Consider the following 24,422-nt stretch of genomic DNA (forward strand, 5'->3'; position numbering starts at 1 on the left):
GGTAAAAAGCAAGGGTCGTTTTCTGTAAACTTCTATAGGCTTATTAGTATTTTTGCAACTTATTGCTCCCTTTTGGCTTTTAAAAAGAATGTAGGTTTAATGCACATTCACACTGGCTTCACGGTGGCCATATAGGGGACACTAAAAATATTGGAGTGGCACACCAAAAACAGAATTTTCATTTTTATTATGCTGTTCTCAAAAATAGGTTCCTTGAAAAATATGACAAAAAAGAGAGACAGAAAAGAATTATATCCATCTATTCACTTCCACTTATCCTTTTTCAGGGTCGCACTATCCCAGCTGTCTTAGGGCAAAAGGCAGGGTCACTTAGCCAGGTCACTAGTCTGTCGCAGGGACACCGATAGCCATTCGCACTCACATTCACACCTATGGACAATTTAGAGTTTCCAATTAACCACTAACTGCAGGTCTTTGGACTATGGGAAGTCCACACAGAAAGACTCCTGATGGTGGAACTGAACTCAGGACCTTCTTGCATCAACAAGGCTAACCACCTTGCCACCGTGTTGCCCTGTCTAGTTAATTTCCTTTTATTAAAGTTAATATCAGTGAAAATAGGTACATATGAAAACCAAATAATAATAATAATAATCTGTTTTAAGCAGGAACAAATAAGTTAATGTTTCAGCTCATTGCAGGGTGTCTTCCTCTCTTTTGTGCTCACTTTTATTAGAATTATTACCAACATAGGACAGCCTTGCAAGGCTGTGTCTGGTGGCGGATGTGTCTGGAGCAGATGTGTAAAGTTCAAAGTGGCCCCAGTGTTAATAGTATTAATAGGAGCATTAAAGCATTATAAGACAACAACCGCCTGCATGGGTGCAATTTGAAACCTGACGTGTGTACACGTAAAAACAAGAACTCACTTTTGTAGGGAATTGTGAGGTCATGGAGTATGTCAGTTGTTTAACACACAATAGGACATTTATAGATATTTTTTTTTCCTTCTCCTGTCGCCCTGAAACCGGTTCATTTCTCTTGTATTTAATTAATTGTAGTTTTTACACTGAAACAGTGGCTTTATTATTGGTTTAATGAAAAGCTGAAACGGAACAGGATCCGGTGTTACTGTCACTGTCATCATTCACTGATCTGGAGTTCTTAAAGTGAAAGTCGGTTACTAATTGTATTTTTCTTGTTATTTACAGTTTAAAAAAAAGAATTTAGCAAGGGATAGGGGGCGTGCAGACGGGTGGCAGGGAAATTCCTTAGAGCAAATTGCATCATTACATTACCTCTTTCAATGATGAGGATGTACACATCCTGGACAGGGAGGATCGCTGGTTTGAGCGCGGAGTTAAGGAGGCCGTTTACGTGAAAAGGGCTTTCCCTTTTCACGTAAACGGCCATCTCTGAATCGAGGAGGGGGCCTCTTTCGCCATCTTGCAATGCTGTGATTGCAGCCATTCCCCAACTCTCTGTGAATAGTACTCATGGCCATTGATCAGTGGTTGTTGATCAATGGTCATGAGAATTTGCATAATCATGATGAAGGAACTGACCTCCCAGCACATTGTTCATTCAGTGGTGCTGATTTCAGTCAATATGCAAATGTACGATAAGATTGGAGAAACCTGCAGTCAGCTGAGACTGAAGAAGTCATTTGGATGAGTGACGAAACGTTTCTCCCACTCAATACGCTATGTCCAGATGAACAGAATCAACCTTTGAAGAATGAAAGTCATGAAATATGTATATATATATATATATAGAGAGAGAGAGAGAGTTCTCTTGGAAATGGTAGGATTCATTTTTAACAAGTTACAGTTACGCACATTTCATGTCATTAAATCATGTATTTTATTTCTGGGGGACCGATAATAATCCAGACTTTTATCAATCCAGTCCATATTTTGCGTCATTCTCTGTCTGACGCGCCACGATCAGGGTTGCCAGTTTGGTAGAAACAGCAGGCCTGACTGAGCCGCTTGAATTTAGGGCCTAGAAAGGGAGGGCGCGGAGCCTAACAAGGCAACGAAGCGAACAAAAGGAAGTGGCTTTTACGAGCTAAATGTTTATGTTTCATATAACCTCTTTCATTGCCCGGTAAATACGCCGTTCTTACATTTGCTTTGCTCGAAGCAGGAGCTGAAGCCGTCGCGGACAACATGGAGTGATCAAAGTAAGAGGTAATGAGCGGTACACCATTTGGTTAGCTTTTAGCTCGCTATGATTATGCTAGCATGCTAGGTCATTACGCAGCTTTCAGTCGCGGGTGAATTTGCGATAAATATTGAACCTATTACACTTAACCCACGTATTAAGTGGAATCTTTGGTTATTTGCCACACGCGACTCAATATGTTGTTTATAATGCCAAAATAATATCCAGTACATGGTAGAAGCTAATAGGTGGTGCTTAAAGAGTATAAACGTGTTAAGCGTCAGTCTGACTCTGTACCAGGACTGAAACTGTTTCGCTATCGCTCGTTGTGCTGTTTTTGTTAGTGATTTTTATTGTTGCTTTGTGGCTTTTTAGGCTGTTGTTTTTGGGTTGTTGTTTTTTTTTCAATAACTTATAAATAAGTTATATTTGGAAAATAGCGTAAAGCCCTGGAGCTCAACGCATTGTCAGTATGCATAAAAAAACTAGAACTTGTGTAAGTGCAGACCCTTGAATGTGCTCGCTTCCACAGAGCTGACTGTAGTTCAGTTATTCCGTTGTCTTTCTGATATGTCAACACTTAAAGGGCTTTAAAGGCTTTGTCTGGAGCTATTGCCCTACCACAAACTTTATGGTTTTATGATGTAAGAGTTTCAATATTAAAATTGATACAAATCTTCTCTCACACACACAGTTTTCCCCCCCCCACATATGTGTGCGTGGGCGTGTATGTGATTTCTATGTTTCACAACTAATATTTCTGTAAAATTAGCAATACCACTTTATGATCAAGTCATTTATTTGATAATATTCTTCGATTATTTTGCATAAAATACAAAAACAGTTCTTCACTTCTTTCCCAAGTTTGTCCTGAATCAGCACCAGTTGTTAAGGTCTTCCCGGGGCCCTTTGGGGCCCAGGAAGAGGATGCATCGTGGTGGAGATAAAGACTTCCAGACCTCAGCTCGAAAGATGGGCACATCCTTGTTGTTCCAGCTCTCAGCCCATGAAAGAGAGTTAGATTTAGTATTTCTGGACCACAGCTATGCCAAACCATGGAATGCCCACCCAGATGCCAGCAGTGCTCGACCCACGAGGACGCTGTTTGTTACCCCACGTCGCCAGCCTGAACCCGTTTTGTGAGTTAAAAATGCTCCTATTAGGCTGCTTCTCTTTAGCCATGGTAAAATTAGTAATCTGATGAGCATTTTTAATCACTTGTAGTGATGCGGTATTTTTTTCTTTGTCTGCAGAGATTCAGATTCTTTAATAGATGTGGAAACTGTAACGCCAACACCCGTTCCTCTATATGATAACCACAAAGCCCTTAGTGTGATGAAGGAGTGCGAGCGGCATGTCCTGTTTGCTCGTACAGTTGCTGAGAGTCCCCCGCCCCCTGATGACTGGGAGGAACATGTAAACAAGTAAGCAACCACCTCAGTGCTCCACCTTTTATCATGTAAAGTTATCCACTTGCAGTAAATCTCTGAAATAATTCTGCTTCAGGACTGGATGGACAGTGGCCCAGAACAAATTGTTCAACAAGGTCATTAAAGCTCTGCAAGCGGAAAGACTAGCCCGTCTGGCCAATGAAAATGTAAGTCTTTTTTGTTGTTTGTTTGTTTGTTTTGGGTACTAAAGGGTACTAGGAATTATTCACAACTTCTTTGTTTGACTGTGGGAAAAGATTTAACAGTTGAACTGATATATTATATATAATAATGGCACTTTGTGCCAATATGTTGTTGCCTAATATCTAAATATGGATATACACAGCTGATGCAATAATAGAATATGTTCCTGCATCAATAAATTAAGAACATTTTTAAATGCAGAGTCTGTTCTGTTTGTGAAGCCCATAAACAAACACACTTGTATATGAATGTCTGATTTAATTGTCTGTTCAGTTTTACATATGTGGCTGCAGCTAAGTTATGAGGATAAGTTACTGCTGTTTGAGATTTGCAAAAAATGCATTCAAGCCCAATGGGGGTTGGATGCTAAGATCTGTAATACATTGTAGTTCATCACAAAAAGTTTGTAGTGAAGCACCCCCTGTTTGACTTACTAAATAGCAGGACAGACTTGCTGCAGTTATTCTCCCCAAGCTTCGTTAACATGATCCTCCCTTTCATTCTTATTTTTTGGCGGGGTTCATTTTAGTTTTTCTTTCAGGGCTTCAGGTGTCTAAAAGTGTTGTGCAGCCTCACTCTGGCCCTCGGGTCATGTTTTGCCCGTGTGTGATGTAGGTTTTGAGTCCCTAGTTCTGCCCAGAGAAATTCATGCCCTATTGCTCCTTTGGTTAATAAATTTAATAAACAAAAATGAAGAAAGCTACCGGGTGATGCACTGATGGATAATCTGTTCACACAGAAGCAACTGAAAGCATGAGAGGAGAAATTTACAAAAGTTTTTTACCATATGACAACTAATTTTAGGGCTTACCATCTGAACTCGCCAGCTGAGTGATAGTGGGAATTCCTGGTTCTGTAGGTTATATTTCAGACGTAAAAATGACTGAATTGTTCTGTGATCTTGTTTCTCACAGACTTCCAATGAGCCAATTTTGCGAAGGATAGCTGTGGACAAGTGTGCGAGGAAGGTGCGGCATGCGCTGGTCAGTGTGAACTGGGACACCAAACTGACACAGTGGTTACACACCACTCTAATTGAGTCTTTAAGCCTAGCCATGCTTGCTGCATACCTGGATGTGCTGCAGACTCTCAAAAGCAAGGTACGTAATTGAATAAAGAGTATGAACTGATGTACATTTTTCTGTTAGGCCTGTGCCAGAGGGATAGGCTACAAAGTTCAACCCAGCCAGGGTTTCTTTGCCTTAGCTAGCTCGATGGGTATCAGCCAGCCACGCATCATGTTACTCTTCTTTCGCACAAAATTTCTATGATTCAAGCCTGCTTCTGAGATGTTCTCAAATGATAATGATGATGAAATGCTGATTTAACAATCTATAAAGAACATTAGAAAGTTCAGTGCTACACTATTGCAAATAAGACAAAAGATTAATGCTGCAGAAAATTTTTAATTTGGTGATTCAGTGCTCAAAGCAGTACAATAAAGATTTTAATTCAAGGTAATTGTTTGAGCTCTCAGTGCTGCTGGGTTTTTTTGTTTTTCCCTACGGTGACGGCTGCACATTAGAGCGCTGACACTTTAAACAGGATCCATTTAAACGTTAAGTATTACCGTCCCACAGACTAAAGGAAGTTTGGAAATTGCTTTCGTTTGCAGGCAGATTGAAGTGAAATAAATTTTATTGAATGAAGAGCTATTGCTGGTGTTAATTCTTATAGCTGCAGTTCCAGCAGTATAAAAGATAATCTGCAGTGATTTATTTTTAGTTTTTTATTTATTTATTCATTTATTTTCATTTTTCAGCCCAAACTTGGCGTATAACCTGCTCCATTTTATGTGTTCAGCATAAGTTACTATGGTGATTTGGGTTAACAGAGGGCCTCATTCATGACACGGAAAACTGACTTTAAGCTCAACACAGGTCGCCATTAATTAATGAGACTGTTGATTCATTGTTACGTTCCTCTGTCTGCTTAGTTGCCCTCGCTGATCGACAGAATGTTGCTGTCATCGGCAAAGACCGGCGCTCCAAGCGCAGAGGCGCTGTCACTGCTACTGAAACGGCCATGGGACCCAGCTGTTGGAGTTCTGTCTCAAAACAAGCCGGTAAAATTAAATCAGTCGCTTTCAGTTTTCAGCAGAAAATGTTTTCATTTAAGTTTTTGCACATGTGACCCCTGAATCCTTTTTTTTCCCCTTGCAGAGCAAGCTTCCAGGATCCCCGCTCATCCTTATTGCACCATCAAGCCCAACCAATCCCGCCCTCTCCACTTCACGGAGAATGAGATTCTGGCAGTCACAGCTCTCCTTTTTTGGAAAGGTCAGATGTCCCATCAGATCAAATCTTTGTGTTTACAGAAATATTTTTCTTCTCTGTTTTGTCACAGAAAACTGCCTAAAACAGCTGTTTTTGTGTTAGGTCATCCCAATACACACTCATGTGAACAGCGGGGCCAATATTGGCATCACCCAGTGCCTAGAGCACATGTTGGGTACTGTCAGGGCCAAGGTCATGGAGGTAGGATGTTGGTTTTTATTTGATGCATTAGTGACTATAGCTGCGATGTGATTGTGATCTTATTTTGTTAAATTCATTTAGATGAATGTGGCAGATTTTTAAATATGCACATTTCTAATTGTATTTATTAGGTAATGACTCAGATCACTGACCAAACTAGAGATGCTATATAATGGTTATTTATTTTTTTTGTTTGTGCGTCTGTACCTGCACTGATTGCATGTTTTTATAAATGTAACCACCAGGTTCACAGTCACTTTCCTCACAAACCCATTATCCTGGTCGGCTGGAACGCTGGGGCTCTTATGGCTTGCCACGTAAGACTTTTTACCATGTATTTATCATAGTGATTTAATGTGATGAACTAATAAAAGTGCACTATTGTCAAAGATGTGCAATAGAATACATTTTAATAATAAACTTTGACTCCAGGTGTCCCTGATGGAGTATTTGACGGCTGTGGTCTGTCTTGGCTTCCCCCTGCTAACAGTCAATGGGCCACGTGGGGTATGACCTAAAGCATTATCTAGCTTCAGCATTGGTTTTTATCTTTGATGTTTTACTCAACTGTTAGAAAAAAATACTGTCTTCTTCTTCTTCTTTTTTAAATATAACTGAAAAACAAAACTTTGCTTGTGCCAGTTTTTCACATATTGCTGGTTTACAGGATGTGGATGACCCGCTCCTAGACATGAAGACACCGGTGTTGTTTGTGGTCGGCCAGAACGCGCTCCAGTGTAGCACAGAAGGAATGGAGGAGTTCAGAGAGAAGCTCAGGGCAGACAACAGCATGGTGGTGGTTGGAGGCGCGGATGACAATCTGAGGTCAGTCACAGCCTTAAAGATCTGAAAAACACAATATTTTCACAGGGTCCAGAGATGATGTTCAACGAGTCAAATGCAAGTAGATTCCTCATTATGTCAGTGAAGCTTGGAAGATATTCGCTTCACAGCAAGTAAATGCCTGTATCGAACTTATCACTGGGATGAGAAAGATTTACTCAAAAGCTTAATGTACAGTTTTGTGCACATGTCCTTCTGTAGTGTTTTCAACGAGGATGTTGGTGACACAGAGTTAAACCACAAATGAAGACCCTGGAGTTTAGTTGCAGCTTGTTTAATTGTCTCCATGAACATGTGGTGAAAACTGAAATGACAGAAAATAAACTCCATCTCAACAGGCAGAAGTATGTTTACATCAATAAAGTGCATTACTCTCACTAAAACATTCATGTTAGCAAAATATACATTAATATCCAAAGCTATCTGTATGAACTGTCATATAAAGTAACTTACGGCGTTCCAGCCTGATAATTCGGAGTAGATGGCATTTGATTACATCTCCATACTGCCTTTAGCATGAGGAGCCTGTTTTTCAGCAAAACCAAGTGCTTGACCGGAACCGGAAGTGCCCCGCCAGAACAGGAAATACATTTTAGCGATATTTTCCTTTTGACTAAAACGTATGTAAAGCATGAATTCATTTTAACAACACATATTAATTTTTTAATGGGAAATCTTTTTAGAATTATTTATTTCAAACTTATGAACCTATTTATTCAGAGAAATGCCTTAAGGGCAACACACTCCCCACCTGGCCTCGGGAGGCCACTATGCTAAACAAACATTATGCATTCAGTCCTTTGGCATGAGGAGGATAACTTCTGTAACTGGTCGCATAAATGTCTTTATGCACCCTTGATTGCATGTCTTTACCTCAATTTTCCTTACTCGATCGTCCTTGCTTGGGAATGTGGCAGCGACCCTGGCCATGGGCCAGCTGTTTCGTCCAACCTGCTTGTCCTTGTCTTTGTCCCCTCCTATTAAGGGTGCGTTTTAAGGAGGAGAACCTTGTGGCCGCCTGCTGTCTGTTGTTTGGTAATTGCTGGCGGGGTTCCTTAAATGGAAGTGGGGTGACCGAACTGTTGTCCACGTCTCTGTACATAGCATTGTCCATCATTTTTAGAAAGAGAGTATCCTGTATTGAGTGAGCTGGTTTGTTGTCACTATCTGTCCGGTTAAAAACGGTTTGACCCAGAGTTTGTTCGGGCGCTTTACCAGGCCTGTTTGTGTGTGTGGCATTTCTTTGAGTTGCAGAAGGCTATTGCATGGTTTGATAACTGTAGGGCGGCCATTTTCCAGAACGACTGTCTTCAGGGTGCTGACTATGTCAGCCTATGCCTAATGAACATTACCCAGACAGACCTCCCCAACTACAACCCACCCTAGGTCTAGGCGCTGGGCGAAGGGGGCATTATGGGGGCCGTTAATTCTCTGCCTGACCTTGTGTGCCTGTAAAATGTCTCTCCCTAGTAGCAGGAGTATTTCGGCTTTAGGGTCTAGCTCTGGGATGTACTTTGCTATGGTACGGAGGTGCGGCTGGTGTAGCACTGCGCTGGGAGTTGGGATTTCATTCCTATTGTTAGGAATGTCCTGACACTCTATGAGCGATGGTAGAGGGATAACTACTGACCTATACAGTGACTCGATATGGAAGCCTTCAGCTATTTTACCCCATGTTTCTACAACACCAGAGCATGTTCTAAGATTGTAGGAGAAAGGTTCACTTTTAATGTCAAAAAGTTCGAAGAACTCAGGCTTGGCTAAAGAACGATTGCTCTGATCGTCTAGTATTACATATGCCTTAACAGCTCTGTCCTTGTAACCTTTAGGGTACACCCATGTGAGACATATCTTGGAACATGAACGTCCCCACTGACCTGGACCGCACATGTCTGTGCAGCTTGTTGTGACATCAACCGTGTCATGACTGTCTCTCTCCCTGCCATTCTCTTGTGCCGGAGGTGGAGCCTTGTTGGTCTGTGGTGGAGGACCGGGATGCATGACTGCGTCGTGACTTGTGCTGTCACATTCAGAACACTTTACTGAAGATTTGCATTCCTTCGCAAGATGAGTGTCTGAAGAACAGCATCTGAAGCATAATCCTTTCTCTTTGAGGAAGGCCTTCCTTTCGTCCAGTGGTTTATTCCTAAATGTTCTGCATCTTTTGAGCGGGTGTGGCTTGTTATGCAGTGGGCAGTTCCGGTTAAAGTCCTTGTTAGGGGGAGAAATATTGGTTTTGTGTACAGTAATTGGCTTGCTGGAATTTAAGTTTTGCAAAAGGTTTTTCTGGTTTTAAGTTTTGCTGGTGGAAACTTGGATCATTGTGTTTCTTTGCCTCTTTACATATGAATTCACAGAAGTACTCAAAGGGTGGGAAACAGCCTTGGTTGTTCTCTTTATATTGAGAGCCGTGTGACATCCACCTCTCCTGAAGTCCATATGGGAGTTTGTCTACGATTGGGCTAATTCCACGAGAAGTGTCCAGATAGAGTAGACCAGGCAGATGGCCGTCTTCCTTGGCGCCTTGAATCTCTTGCAGTAAATCTCCTAGTTCACGTAGCTTGACATGATCTTTGACTGTTATTTTTGGGAAACTGATTATTAATCAGTTTATTATTGAAACTGATTATTTCTGATGCTGCATAACATTCATTCAGTCTTTCCCATGCTTTGCATAGAGCTAATGTGGGGTTGTTGACATATACTGAACGTATGCGTTTCACCTGATCACTTGACTCCCTCCCTAACCACTTCGTCATGAGATCTAGCTCTTGAATGGGGGTGAGTTGGACCTCAGCTGTTGCACTGGTAAATGAAGAGCACCATGCTCTGTAGTTCTCTGGCCTATCGTCGAACTGGTAAAGGCCTGAGGTTATTAAATCTCGACGTGCCATGTATAGGGCAAAGGGCTCTGCTGGATTTAAAATGCTGGCCGTGGTGTTATAGTTATGTTGAGGTATGAACGGTGAGCTGCATGGGTTGAGAGAAGTATTTTGTTTCTCCACTTAAGGTTTTGTTTCACCTTTCAGCTGGCTGGGCTTATTTAGAGCAGCGATATTATCTTTGGTAAGCCTTGTTTCAGAGTCGATGGGTTGTGGCTCTAAATTGCCTTCTTCAGAGGGATGCCACGTTACAAATGTGTTGGGTGAACTTGCTTGGGGGCAAGAAGTGGTTGGCAATTTTTTTTTTTTTTAGACTGGGAGATAGCTTGGTGTCCATTTGAGATCGAACATATTCATTTGTACGTTCTAATTTTACACTTTCTGATGGAGATTTTCTACTCTCAGGTTCTTCTTGTATAGTTTCAGCTTTCTCTAGCACTTCTGCTTCAGCTACAGCAGCATCAGCTTCCCTCTGTAATGTTAACACTTCTAATTCTGCATCTATTTTTGCCTTTTCCAGTTCGCTTTGAGCTTTTTCAACCTTTAACTGTGCTTCTTTTGTTGCATAGCATGCTCTCACCTTGGCAGCCTCTGCTTTAGCTCGAGCATGGGCAGCGCTTTCTGCTGATCCAGATGAGCGGCTGGTCCTTAAACTGCGTGCAGACTTGTTACTGGATGCCATTTTGACCGTGATGAATCATCAGTAGGCGCCTTTTCACTGTAGTGTTTTCAACGAGGATGTTGGTGACACCGAGTTAAACCACAAATGAAGACCCTGGAGTTTAGTTGCAGCTTGTTTAATTGTCTCCATGAACATGTGGTGAAAACTGAAATGACAGAAAATAAACTCCATCTCAACAGGCAGAAGTATGTTTACATCAATAAAGTGCATTACTCTCACTAAAACATTCATGTTAGCAAAATATACATTAATATCCAAAGCTATCTGTATGAACTGTCATATAAAGTAACTTACGACGTTCCAGCCTGATAATTCGGAGTAGATGGCATTTGATTACATCTCCATACTGCCTTTAGCATGAGGAGCCTGTTTCTCAGCAAAACCGAGTGCTTGACCGGAACCGGAAGTGCCCCGCTAGAACAGGAAATACATTTTAGCGATATTTTCCTTTTAACTAAAACGTATGTAAAGCATGAATTCATTTTAACAACACATATTAATTTTTTAATGGGAAATCTTTTTAGAATTATTTATTTCAAACTTATGAACCTATTTATTCAGAGAAATGCCTTAAGGGCAACACACCTTCTTTTCTATATATTTAGCTTTTAAAGTGCTCATGAGCAATCGTTCTCCAGGCTTTCTGAAGGTCTCACATAGTTTGTTCAGAACAATTTGACTGAAATTTTCAGACCGATCCTTGTACCTGACCACTTTCAAAAAAATCCATGAATGGTTCAAAGATAAGAAGGCACTTAACTCAAGAGATGGCACATAAATGAGATAAGTTTGCTGGGCAATAATACAGTTTTTTGTTTTTTGGGGGGAGTTTATGTAGCATTTCTTTGCTCAAGTGCTCAACTACTTTGTTTGCAGCGTATATGACACTGAACTTCTTGATCCAATGTTCTGAGACCACATATATGTGATGCAAAAACGCATTTTAATAGTTTGAACAATTGATTGGCTACATGGTCAAGTATGACACTTAATATTTTTCCACTTCTGACTCTAAACCACTCCACAGAATCAATTCAGCAAAGATGAAATCGGAAGGACTGACACAGACCATGGTGGACCGCTGCATTCAGGTGGGCCCTCATAGCTAGAAAGCATTTTTCATCTGCTGCAGTTTATATTTTGAATATTTATATTTTGTTCTTCTCTCACTGGTCTTTAGGATGAGATCGCTGACTTCCTTTCAGGTGTGCTTACACGGGCAGAGGGCCACGGTCATGGCTCAGGTGAGATGAGAGACATGGACACAGAAAAGAAGAAAAGGCCTCGACGGGAGCTTCCATTTGACATGGAGAGAGGACGACCATCCTCCCCTGCACTGAGAGTTCCTATCTCGCCGTCAGGATCTGAGGTAAGAAGTCTTCTGTATTTTTATGAAATAAAATGATGTATGAGTATAATGATGGTAAATTATACAGTGGTGTGTATCATAACTGTTATCATTCAACAGTAGCTGTTGAGTTTCAATAATAAGACCTTGTATGGTGGAATTGCAGTCATAGCATCGTGTCTTATGATTGTAAGAAGCTACACTGTCTGCATATGAGTCACCAGGTGCTCATGTTCGCTCGATCCTCAGGATCTGTCTAGTGTCTGCAGCAGTCCCACATCCAGTCCCAAACCCAAGACATCTGGTCTTTCTCCGGCACAGAAGTCCAGCCTTATCACTGCTACACAGTTGCTCAAGACACACATGCAGCGCTCCGGCACAGTGCTCACTCACAAGCAGGCTCAAGGTCAGTGCACCAACTCACTCAACTCTGAATTCATTGAAAAGGGCTCTGTAAATACGCTTGTGCACTGTGATCCTTGGTACCTGTGTGTACACAGTTGTCCCGTTCACCCCACTTGTTTATTTGAATTTGTTAAAACGAGCCATTGATCTTAACTCCAGTGGAATTTTTGCAGAGGTGTTACAAGGTAACCAGACAGGGTAGAATGCAAGATGTGAAAATGATGGTAGAAAACAAAGATTTTGAAGAGATTATCAAGTCACGACATCTGATGGGGGAAGATGGAACGTGACTGAAATACTTTCCTCTCATCCTCTTGTCTCTTCTCTTCCTACAACTTTCCTTTCCGGCTCTTTTTTCCAATTCATTCCAGCTCAGTTTGCTGCTTTTATGAAACAAAACATGCTTGTGAGGAAAAATCTTCCTCCTGGCACTCCTCCTTGTATTTTTGGTAAGTGTCTATCCCTCTTCTTTCCTTTTTTCTTTCCTCTTTCCCTTTCACTCTTCTTCCTTTGTTTCCGCTGCTTTAATTGTAGACTAATGTGACTACTTTACTGCATTAAAACTTAATATTTGCTCTCAAAAGCTTTATAAACTTCAAAGCTTGGGGATAGTTAAGGATAAAATACCACAGGTTCGTGTCACTTCAGTACTTCACTGATAGTTGTGTGTTCGTCTGTGTGTTTGTCTGTGCCGTGCAGTGCCGGTGACCTCTGATCAGATGGAGGGCCTGGACAGAGATGAACTGCGGTCCCATGGCAAGAGGAGGCAGACACCGAGTCCCACTCCAAGCAAAGCCTCCAAGAGAGCAAAGATCAAGGTTACTATTGTTTCCCAAAGCGATTCAGCAGGGGGCAGCCTCAGTCCTGCTGCACATGAAGGTACAAAACCTGGGATCCTTTAACAGTGGTTTGATTTAAGAGTATTGGTAACCAGAAATTGTGTAAATTGGTGCTGATACTCATGAAATTTTGTTATTCTTGATATTAAAGATGATGATAAACTAAACTGGTTCACACACAACAAGCTGACACTTGCTCGGCGTTGTATCTAGACTAAACAACCACAAAGGTCGACTTCTGAATGTCACCCGTAGCACAGCCCCGCGCACTTCCCTGCTCTCCACACAACACTTTTAGCATATGCAGTCATGAAAGAACTCACTGTCGGGGGGAAAAAATCCACAATCCAATGGACCAACTTTGGATAATTGCAGTTTAAACCAGACGAAACCAGCAAGTAGGAAGGCCTAAATGTAGCAACCAGATGAAGGAGTACTCTACTGGCAGCATCTAAGTAAACAAACAGCTGGCAATAGCGTTCACTGGTAAATGACCACAGCTGCATATAAAACCTCTGGTCTGGGTCAGGGAGGTCAAGCTCACTTTCTATCAAGTTAGTTTGATGTGAAGTGGGCTTGACCAGTAAATCATCTTACTGTCAGTTTAAAGAAGATTAGCTACATATTTAATTTCTGAGATGTCTTAACCCTCTGGGGTCGGCGGACACACCGGCGCGTCAAAATCACATGACCAATTTAAGACGACACAGCTACAAGATGCAGCGACCCAGAGTCTCCAGTTCAACTTGGACTTCAAACTATATACCAGTTTTTAAATTGTGTCGATGGGCCACGTAACACGCGATGTTTCTTTCTGAACAAAACAGTGGTGTTTACAGCAGAAAGAAACGGTAAAAATGGCGTTTTCTAAGGACAGTGCTAGCAAACACTCGCCGCTTGCGAGTGAAAAAATTAAAAAACACCCGTTCCCTATTGGTGTTAAAGCGTACCATGTAAGCCAATCAAAAAATGATATGGCACATGTGGCACTTGGTTGTTTAGGGAGAAGGGGAAGTTTTAGGAGTGACGCCCGCGAGAGAAATCGGGCGAGTGAAAGAAAGAGGGCGAGCTTTCACATGTGAGACATTAGTGACGTTTAGCGTGTTTGGAGGCTATAGTTACTGTGTTGTGTACTTTTTGTTTTGTTTTGTGTGTCAGGTATACTAGTGAATGTCACATTTCCTCCAAAAAAGCCACCAAGGGCAGATTCCAGTGTAAACGCTGTTCCCACATGGAAAACTGGACTGATACACCTCCTGTTGTCAGACCTGCAGGGTTTAGGCCTGTGGCGTTCTCCCCTGTCTTATAGTGGACACAAACTATTTTTTGGACTGGCACAAATAATTTGTGTCTCTTCTTATTTGATGCAGAACACCTGATTGTTCTGGAAACCGTTTTAAATGGTTATATTAAAAAAACCGCCTGAGGCCTTGGCTGCAGATTTAGGTAAATAGTACCATATAACTAGGGCTGGGTATCGTCACTGATTTCTAGAATCGATTCGATTCCGATTCACAAGGTCCTGAATCGATTCGATCCACGATTCGATTCAATTCGATTTGAATCTGGGAAATTTTGCCTCAGACAGTCAGAAATATTATAATTCAGATCAGTACATTTACATATTTTTGTATCTATAAAAAGGAAGCTGACACTTTCCAGACTTTATCAAAGGTGTGAGCATCACAGCAGATGCCTTTGTGTCAAAGTAGCTGAAGATAAAACACAGAAAAACATGAAGGTGATTTTCCTGGCCTGGGATTTTATAAAAATATTCTGCAGTACATCAAAAACGAAAGAAAACCATTAATCAACTTATGAACGTTACCTCTGAAGTTACAGCGGTTTTATTAGAGACACGGCTAAGCGTTTTGCATTTTGTATAATTTTAAAAAGTTTAAATTTGTTCAGAAGCCTATTGAACGGCAGAAATTAGGTTTTCTTTTCGGAAGTAAGTAAAAGGAAAAAAAAACATCGTCCGACAGCGCTGTAAACAACGGTAGACTTGTGCGTAACAAGCAAGCGAATAATGCAGAAAACAGATTTCGGGGATAGACGGGAAACTGTTCTTGAAGTACACTGAGAAAGAGAGAGAGAGAGCTGTGCATGAAGTGTGATTTTTATCGTGGTGGAAGCAAAACAGCAAAAGTAAGAGGGAGTCCATGATGATGTTTATGTGAAGCTTAGTTTGGATCTTCTTTTGCTGCTGGTTCGGTCAATATTGTTTGGAGAGAGATAAAACTAACAGCTTTAGAATCACCGCAAAAAGGGCGTAAACACAAAGCGTGGAGCCGCCGAAACATCAGAATCAGCGAGCTTGTCAGCTTTCAGCCCCGACCATGTCCGTGCCGTCAGGTGAGAAAGGCAACATCTCACTGATTCTGATCCGCGGGTCCGCACTTTGTGTTTACGACTTTGTGCAGAGGCCGTGTACCTGCTCTCATTTACTGTTTTAGCTGTTTGGTGGTTGTTGACATTTTGTGACATTTCACCTGAGATTCTGGAATTTTGGGCAAAATACATTTATATAAAAAAATCGATTCAGGATTTTAATGAATCGATATCATGTTATCCAAGCTAGAATCGATTTTAATCGATGAATCGATTATTAAAACCCACCCCTACATATAACTTTGTTGTTTGCCAAACGTGTGCACAATTTTTAGAAATGTATAATTTCTATTTGCATTTCAAGTTATGAAAATGATTCGTTAAACATGTTTGTGGTTTTTACATTAAAAAATATTTAAAATTTAAATTTTTTGTCTGAGTTTAGATCAATTGTGCTAATATAGTATGTAGGGCTGCCACAAACGATTATTTTGATAGTCGATTAGTCACCGATTATTTTTGCGATTAGTCGACTAATCAGATCATCATCCATTGGATGTAAAACGTACAGCTTATTGCACCAGCACGCATCTGCTCTTATATAACTATCATTAGCTTACAGCTTTAAGTGTTTAAGTTGCTAACTAAAAATAAAGACAAGATGATAGTTTATTAAATTTTAATGAAATTTGCAGATTGTTTCGGTGAAGTTTAATAAACTCCTTGCTATCTAAAATATAACAGGACACTGGAGTATATTCTCGAGCATCTCACACTTCTGATAATCAGTTGTCTGCTTGACCTTTATTTAGCTGTGTAAAAACTATAACTTTAATCTCAGCCAAACCGATTTACTCAGGAACAAATAAAATGCTAAAAAAAAAAAAGCCAAACAATAACATTTTTAAGTTATCTAAGTGACTTATATACCTTTAAGTATAGAGCCCGTGAGAGTCCGGTGTTCTCACGGGCTCTAGTGAGCCGTGCCCCCGGCTAGCTATCGAGCTAGTGGGTAACAGACATCTCCGAAAACGTCGGAGCGCTTTTGAAAATATGTGGTGTCTTGATAAACTGAGCAGATATTTGAGGTTTACACAGTTACATTCTCGCCTAAACGTTTATTTTGTGACCCAGAAAGAATAATAAGAGTAATATTAAAACTAACTAGCTGCCGCCATTGTTGGAAACTGAGCTGGGCTGCGCTATGAATTCTGGGACAGAGATACTACTTCTTCGGGGTTTAACGGCAGCTGGCATCCTTGTACATGCAGTGCTGCCATCTTCTGTTTCAGTCCGTTATTACACTCTTAAATCCTACTACTTATTCCTGCGTGTTTTGGGATCTTACAAGGCTTCAAACGACTCGTCGACTATTAAATCAGTCGTCTACGATTTTGATAGTCGACGTAATCGTGACTAGTCGACTAATCGTGGCAGCCCTAATAGTATGTCAAAATGAAAAAATAACTCCAATGCCAGATATTTGAGGTTGTGCTGAAAATAATGATACCAAACAAGGCAAGATAAAAGTTTTTAAATGTGAAATGTAGAGGTAAAATCAAAAGTAATCAAAAATGGCCAATTATACTCTGGACCCCAGAGGGTTAATATAAGATTTTTTAAAAACCTATAGCTTCAACAGTGTATCTAAGTTTTTCTGTGCAATAAATATGTAAAATTACAGAAAAGGTTCTGATAGCTTATAGCCCAAAGTAGTCTGTAGTTATAAAACATAGTTTTTGTTAAAAATAAATTTAAGTGAAGTTTCTATAGATGGTAAAAAACTGTTATTTTTCCTCTAAAATAATTATTTATCTGCTGCTTAAATCAGTGCAACATGGACATTCCCAAAATGGCCAAAAAATGCCAACTGCTTTGAATTGCACTAGATAGATTAATTATTTACTTGGTTGAATTGTCAGTGAGGCAAACCACTTAGTTTGTGAAATAAAATTCCAATAAACAGCCTTAAAAACAAACAAACACACACACACACACACACACACACACACACACAAACAGCCGGTGACTGATTCAGCCAATCAGCAATACATTCCTGCAGTCACCCACTATAAGGTGTTGGGTAATTTGCCTCATGTCATACATAGCTTCATACAAACTTGAATCTTTAAACACTGAGAGAACTTGTCTGGGCTGCTTTGTTTGTTTTGGTCAGAATAAAAAGATATAGTTCATTCTTTCATGCATTGATTAAAATCACTTGTGGGCAGACAGATGCTTTGAGCAGGTTGAGTTCATTCAACTGTGCAGATGAAAAATGTGTTTTTTGTTGATTATGCATTATTAAAGTTAAACTAGGGCTTTGCTAAGCCTTTTATTTTGAAAAAACAAACATTCTGCCTGTCATTAATGACCAGGTGGTTGTTTTGAGATTCACCCTTTTTCTAGAAATGATCATAATTTATTTATGTTTTTTTTGTTTTTGTGTTCCTTTTTTGTTTTTACCAAAGCGAGATAACTGACTGTCCTTCATATTTTCTTCTTTTTTCTTGCAGTGGGTGTCTCAGGAAAGCCCTTAACTGTGACAATGGGACAGACTGTAGCTGGTGCCAAGGAGCTCTCTGGACTTCTTACAGGCCAACGGTAAGCAAGCCAGCACCATAACACACACACACACACACACACACACACTGACACATTGAGGTTGGAGCACTTGAAACCCTAACTATCCCTACACCCACGTCCACTCCCACTTGTTGGGTGTGTCTGGTGCAGAGGGATTGATTAGTGGTGTAGTTGGAGTTTGGGAGCTGAGTGATGGCCAAAGCAGCACTTGCTGGGGTAGCTCCTGAGTAGACTGGTGGTTATGTGTGTCACTGCAGGTCTGGTAGTCTCTCAGAGGTGTCTGGTGCCCTGTCCCCAGGCTCCAGCTCATTCAGCAGCGTGCAGCCTTGCATGGTGTCGGGGCCTTCCACACCAGCCCAGGCACAAGCTCCAGCCACTGCCCAAGGTATCTTCGTCTTGTCCTGCCTTGCACGCTTGTTTGCACTCTTAATTGTGCAGCTGATCTCAGCATAGTGGCATCAAAACACAAGTGCAGTTCTGCTTGGTTTTATTGTGTGGGATCCAGTTTGATCGCTGAGCTGAGAATTTGGACAACATGTTTTAGCAAACATCATCATTGATCACCTCTTGCGCCATTGCTGTCAGTCACTGACCCAAACCTTGCCCTGGCTATCGTGTGTGTGTGTGTGTATGTGTTTGCGCGTGTGCGCTGTTAGTTTAGGCCTTGGAATGTTTTTTTTCCCTTAATAATTTCTGTGCTGTTTCGTTGGGATTGATTTAACCCAATCAATGATTGATCTGTGTGTGTGCAGCACCTTCCGCCAGCAGTCTTCTACAAGGCCTAAGTTTCAGTCTTCAGGAGATCGTCACCAAAGCTCCTAACGTTCCCTCAACAGCAGCCAACACAGGTGGCACCCAGGTAACACTTGGAGTGGTTGTATTCGAATCCTAAACCAGGTTTTGAACCATCCATTTGCTATAAATTATGTAGACTATTTATAACACTCAAAGAGGGTTTTATTTATTTTTACTTTTTTTAAAGTGTGTAGTTATGTGTTAATCTATTTTTTTGAATATGCCACATTTGTAATTGGTTACCCAAATGATTAAAAGAACTGAAAACACACAGATCTAGTGGAACTTCCATGGTTTAGGTACATAAAAGAAAAACTGGAGCCTATGTTTTCTTGCCAAGGAAAAAACTTAACAGCAAGATTAATCTTTTCTCCCCATTTTTTTGTTAATAGATGTCATCATCGCGTCTAATCGGCTTCAATACTACCAAACTGCTTTTTTTTTTTTTTTCTTTTCTTTTCTTTTAAGTGACCTAATGGAATAAAAGATGATAAAATCATCTTTCCTGTCCACTCATCTGCCCTCATGCTGTTTGTGCCATTCCACAGGGTCCGGTCCTGAGCTCCGCCGGTACCAGCAGCAGTGCTCTGCTCCGGGCAGTGCCTGTGGTCACCACAGGAGGAGTGGCTAAAACCACCGCCATCCATCAGCTGCTCACTAATGGTGGGCTGGCCAAACTTGCTAGCAGCTTGCCTGGCTTGGCGCACATCACCAACCAGACCACCGGTATGTCTCGAGCTGCCAAGACACGACGGCCACGTTGAATGCCCAGAGTTTGTTCATCCTTTGTTTTGGAAACAGTAGTGCAGGAGGTCTGTAGGCCGGACGTAGAGGAATGTAGAGGACATCTCTGATACTTGCAGAGATGGTTTGCCTGGAATGAGCCTAACTGTTGTAAGGTTTGCAGAGGAATGTGCAGCCAATGGCAGATTAGTGGCGTACATGTTTTCATGTTCACTGAATGGAAAGTCACAATTTAGAGTTTCCATCTGATGTCGGACACACAAAGGCATGAAACAGTTTGATCCTGAATAATTGTGAATTAAGTTAAGATCAATGTTAAGAGGGTTGACCAAATTTAATAAGACTCCTGTTTTTCAGTCAAAACTGCTTTCTGCGTCAGCTTTGTTTGTTCAAGCGAACATTTCATGTTTGTTTCTTTTTGTTTGCCTATTTTGTAAACCCATTAAATCACCTGCTTTCAATTATTCATTTATATTAACGCTGACCTCCTAGAGAGTTGTGTTGAGAAGCAATAACGTTGGCACATGGCATTACCCAAGCTGTTCCTGTTGTAATAAAGACTGGAATCAAACTTGTTTTCATTGTCGTTTTGTTGTCATTTTATTTTGAGTGTAAATCAATTGGCTTTCTCACCCCTTTCACTTACCTGAACCTCCAAATTTGCTTTTACCTTTCATGGTCATCTAATATCATACATGAACATGCTTAAAAAAAAAACAACAGCTGTCCTTTAGATGACTTGCATCACAGCATGTTTGCAGCAAATTATTATTTAGTCTAATCTGGTGTATTTGGAGGTAAATCATTTATAGCTTGTTATTTCTGTGTGTATGTTGGTGTTTGTTGTCAGGAGGGCAGAAAGCCCCCACTTCTATAACGGTGACCCTTCGAGGAGCACATCCGAGTAGAGTGGGATCTGTCAGCCAAGCTGGTGGTGAAGCTGTGACTTCAGCTCGTACCCATGAGCCCAAGGTGCGCCTCAGTTCAGCACCTAAACAGACACACTTAACTTGGCGCTTTTTTTCTCCCCCTTATTCTTGGTTACATGTTTTTCTGACTAACACAAAGTTTGATAGATTTCTGTTATCACTGCAAATGTTCATGCAGCCCATTAAAATTTTCAGTTTGATAGCTTGTAATGGTTCTCACTGACATGGCACCCCAGTGCCTACTTTTAAAATGATTTTGTTGTCACTAGTCTATAATTTGTTGTGGAGGCAGTCTAGAAAATAATTACCAGCTTTACTGTACAGCCTTTGACCCAGTTGTTCACAGTATCTTGTAGCCTTGTGTATTTTAGGTCACATACAGCCACTGGGGCATAAACTGAGGACTGAAGGTGCATTAACAGAAAAACACTGAAGTGTTTGTTAGAAATGACACACTGAGGTGAAAGTGTCAGTTACAGCTTTTCTTTTTCATGAAGAGATGACAGCATTTGAGGAAACGGCCAAAAGTAAAACTTTCTTAATATTTTGCCTTCACATAGCCAGACTTTCTTTTTACTCGTTTTATGAGTCCAGTCCTTGTACCTGACCATTTTCAGAGAAAGTTGTTTGTTTGTTAAGCCACTTAACACTGACCTACGAAGCATGCAGGCAGAAAAGGCACCTAAGTGAAGGGCTCAACCAACATTGTGTGTACGCATAAGAGACAACTTGGCAAAGATCTATTCCTAAATCATATCTTTAGGCAATCTGTTACTAGCAGTTTGTCGTTAAAACACATTTGTTCCCATTTCTTTGTTTGAATCAATGAAAAATGCCAAAAATAATATAGTTTAACAGGCATACAACACTATTTTGCACCACCAGGGTCATTATGTACATGTATATATCACTCATCATGATGTGCAGGTCTTTGCTGAAAAAATTCAGCAAAGACCTGACACAGGATCAGAGAGATACATCTGGCCCTTGAGCTCATCCATCTGCTGTTCACTAAAGTCTCGTCAGAAATGGTCTCAGTGGCTGTCAAGAAGCCATTCTTAAGGAAAGGAAAGGTTGAGATATGGCAAAGTGCACAAGAACTGGTCTTATGGAGTAATGAACACATGTTTGTTTGTTTTTATTTCTGGTTTAGATTGTCATGTGAATTTTTCAGCATGACAATGATCTCATACACACTTCTAATAAAGTAAAAGAAAAACACAATTGATCACTATTAATCATGGATTGGCTTCCCCAGAGCCCAGACTTAAACATTATTGAAGCGGTGTGGGATCAGTTTGACAGAGACCAAAACAAAAGGCAGCCAACATCCAAAGAAGAGCTTTGAATGTGCTTACAGAAAGCTGGAGAACTATTCCTGAAGACTAGTTAAAGAAATAAGAGGGATGCTTACCTAAGGAAGTTCAGACTGCTCAAGAATAAAGGTGGCCACACCGAATATTGACTTTGAAGTTTGTTAAAACAGTGCAAAAATCTTTTTTTTTTTTTTTGCCTTATTTCCATATATGTTTGCATGTTTTAGTAAATCACCATATCCATTAAATCCCCATTTTCCACAGCAAAACATAAAGCACTGAGAGGTGGCTCGAGACCTTTGCGCAGCACTGTAGAAATAAACACAAAATCCTCCCATGCCTTGTCTTTCTCAGATAAGTATTAGAGTGTGGATCACAGTGTGCTCCACTTCTGAAACTGGATGCAGCTGAAAATATCTCAATATTATATCTGAGGATTCCGAGCAGACTTTAAAGTAAATGTCAAACATGTTATTGCCCCGAAGAATTTAATATAAACCAAGAATGGACTGAGAGTTAATTAATTGCACTGTGCCCTTTTGCAGCACTGAAATCTCGGCTCACTGTGGACAAATCCCTGATGCAAGATGGTGATGTGCAAAAGTACCTTAGGAGCCACAGCCTGCTGATGAGACTGCTCCCTCCCCATAGTGACGAACACACCGCCGCACAGTGTGCAGAAGACCACGCCTCACAGAGGGCTTCCCTGTGGAGATGGTGGGAAAAGGCCAGGCAGTTTCTTTCAGTTGTGGACAAGTCCGAGTCTGTGCTGGATAGAACAGGCACTGCTAACTTCAGGGGATGTCGTCGTGCTACAGCCTGCACTCCTTTATTACACCTTTGACTTTAAACTGACAGCATGATCACATGTTCTTGGGAGAAAATTATATGCTGAAGGTAAACTGTAAACTACCTGGAGTGTGGTGGTGCAGCCCAGGTAAAGCCTACAAAAGGACAGCTGTGCAACTGATCAAAAACCTACTGTGCATCTCAACAAAGATAATGTTTGAAGTCCTTAGCGTACTCAGAATATATTGAGTTCTATCATTGCTGTATCCGTATATGTCCATATAGATCCAATAACAGTAATCCATATAATAAATGTCTGTCATAATTGTTTCTTTTTATGTAGCAATTTTAATAATAATATAATTTGATGTAATGTGCTTCTGAAAGGGAGACGTGTATTGCGATGCTTAGTTTGAGGTATTTGCACTTGTAAAACTCCAAGCTTTTGTTGCACTCGTTTCCACCTGAACCTGTTTTTCTATAGCCTCAAACACCGGACCAGGGTACTGCTTCCCATCTGCACCGTCTCATGACTTCACTGCACGCAGAGCTTATGTTTGAAATAAACATATTTACCTGAATGCAATGCTTTTGCTTTACTTAGCTAATGTAAACATTTGTCTTGTGTGCTAAACACTTGTAGCACTGAGCGAGCTGAGAAACTCCGCTCTTGTTCAAAATGTTATGGAGGAGCTCGCTCCAATGCGTGATAGTCGCACTGCTGTGTTTACAGCCGCAGCATAAATACAGCCCACTTATTGTAGACGACATCCTGTCAGCAGTCAGATAAGATATAGATAGGAGTGTCTCTCTTCCTCTGTATGTAAACCTTTGTATACATTAGATAGCATGAAGGATCCCATTTAGACAACAGCAGCTGCTGGTATTTCCTCACATCATCGCCACCCTCTTGAAGCAATCCATCTGAGATTTAGCCATCCAATCACATCTGCAGGCCAGCTTTACTGTCCTGCAGACATTGAAGGTGAAGTACAGTGAGAATAGAAGTGTTTTACTTACACTTTACACTTCATGTTAGTAAAGCAGGCAAAACAATGAAGCAGGATGTGTGTATATTCACAGGTACAAATATGTAACATATTTTTTGTACAAGGCCCGAACAGCGCAGGGGGAAATCAGCAGTATTGGAAAGATGGAATGTGAATGAAAAGCGGTAACAGAATGAATTTAATGGTTAATATGTGTAAGCTTTAGGTCCCTCATGCTACAAGCATAAATAACATAAAAGAATGAACAAACTATTAATATCCAACACGAACTCAAGAAATGCTCCACAAAAACTGGATAGGTGGAAAAGTGGTTCATCGGAGGACTTCAGTTGGAATCTGTTGGTTTTTTTATCACTGCTTGACGCACAAATGAGATATGATGTCATGAGGAAGAAACTGATCCAACTTACACAGATAGAATAAAGCAAGCTGTGACACATGGCATCTTACCATGCACTGTCTCAGGGCTCCCTTTTTTCTAGGATTAAGAAAGCTTATACATTTTTCATTTTAGTAGCTTGTAATTAAATAATAATAATAATTATAACAAACTGCATATGGAAGCTTCTTTCTAACACTGAAATAAATAAATTACCATTTAAAATTTTGGGCTATTATTCTACAATAAACAACATAATAATACATTGCAATAATACACATTTTTGTATATTTTTTTTTCTATGGC

General features: G+C 40.7%; 1 protein-coding gene across 6 annotated transcripts; it reads left to right on the forward strand.

Moving 5' to 3' along the window:
* The first annotated feature begins 1,887 nt into the window (after nucleotides 1-1,887).
* Nucleotides 1,888-23,308, forward strand: kansl3 (KAT8 regulatory NSL complex subunit 3). Of its 6 annotated transcripts, none has more exons than XM_084946198.1 (22): nucleotides 1,888-2,153; nucleotides 2,992-3,266; nucleotides 3,381-3,551; nucleotides 3,634-3,724; nucleotides 4,676-4,861; nucleotides 5,698-5,826; nucleotides 5,924-6,040; nucleotides 6,140-6,238; nucleotides 6,484-6,555; nucleotides 6,671-6,745; nucleotides 6,906-7,063; nucleotides 11,673-11,736; nucleotides 11,826-12,014; nucleotides 12,243-12,399; nucleotides 12,770-12,847; nucleotides 13,098-13,277; nucleotides 18,085-18,172; nucleotides 18,412-18,539; nucleotides 18,907-19,013; nucleotides 19,498-19,675; nucleotides 20,544-20,665; nucleotides 22,484-23,308. In XM_084946198.1, the coding sequence occupies exons 2-22, from the start codon at nucleotides 3,055-3,057 to the stop codon at nucleotides 22,487-22,489; spliced, it is 2,607 nt and encodes an 868-aa protein (XP_084802324.1). In that variant the 5' UTR covers nucleotides 1,888-2,153; nucleotides 2,992-3,054; the 3' UTR covers nucleotides 22,490-23,308. The 6 variants fall into 6 exon arrangements, with proteins under 6 accessions (XP_084802324.1, XP_084802325.1, XP_084802326.1 ...); XM_084946199.1 differs by having other exon boundaries at nucleotides 1,888-2,146; XM_084946200.1 differs by lacking the exon at nucleotides 12,770-12,847.
* Nucleotides 23,309-24,422: the final 1,114 nt, after the last annotated feature.

This window comes from Perissodus microlepis, chromosome 12, assembly GCF_051167445.1.
Source record: "Perissodus microlepis isolate ML-2025 ecotype Zambia chromosome 12, ASM5116744v1, whole genome shotgun sequence".
In the NCBI taxonomy this organism is placed as follows: domain Eukaryota; kingdom Metazoa; phylum Chordata; class Actinopteri; order Cichliformes; family Cichlidae; genus Perissodus; species Perissodus microlepis.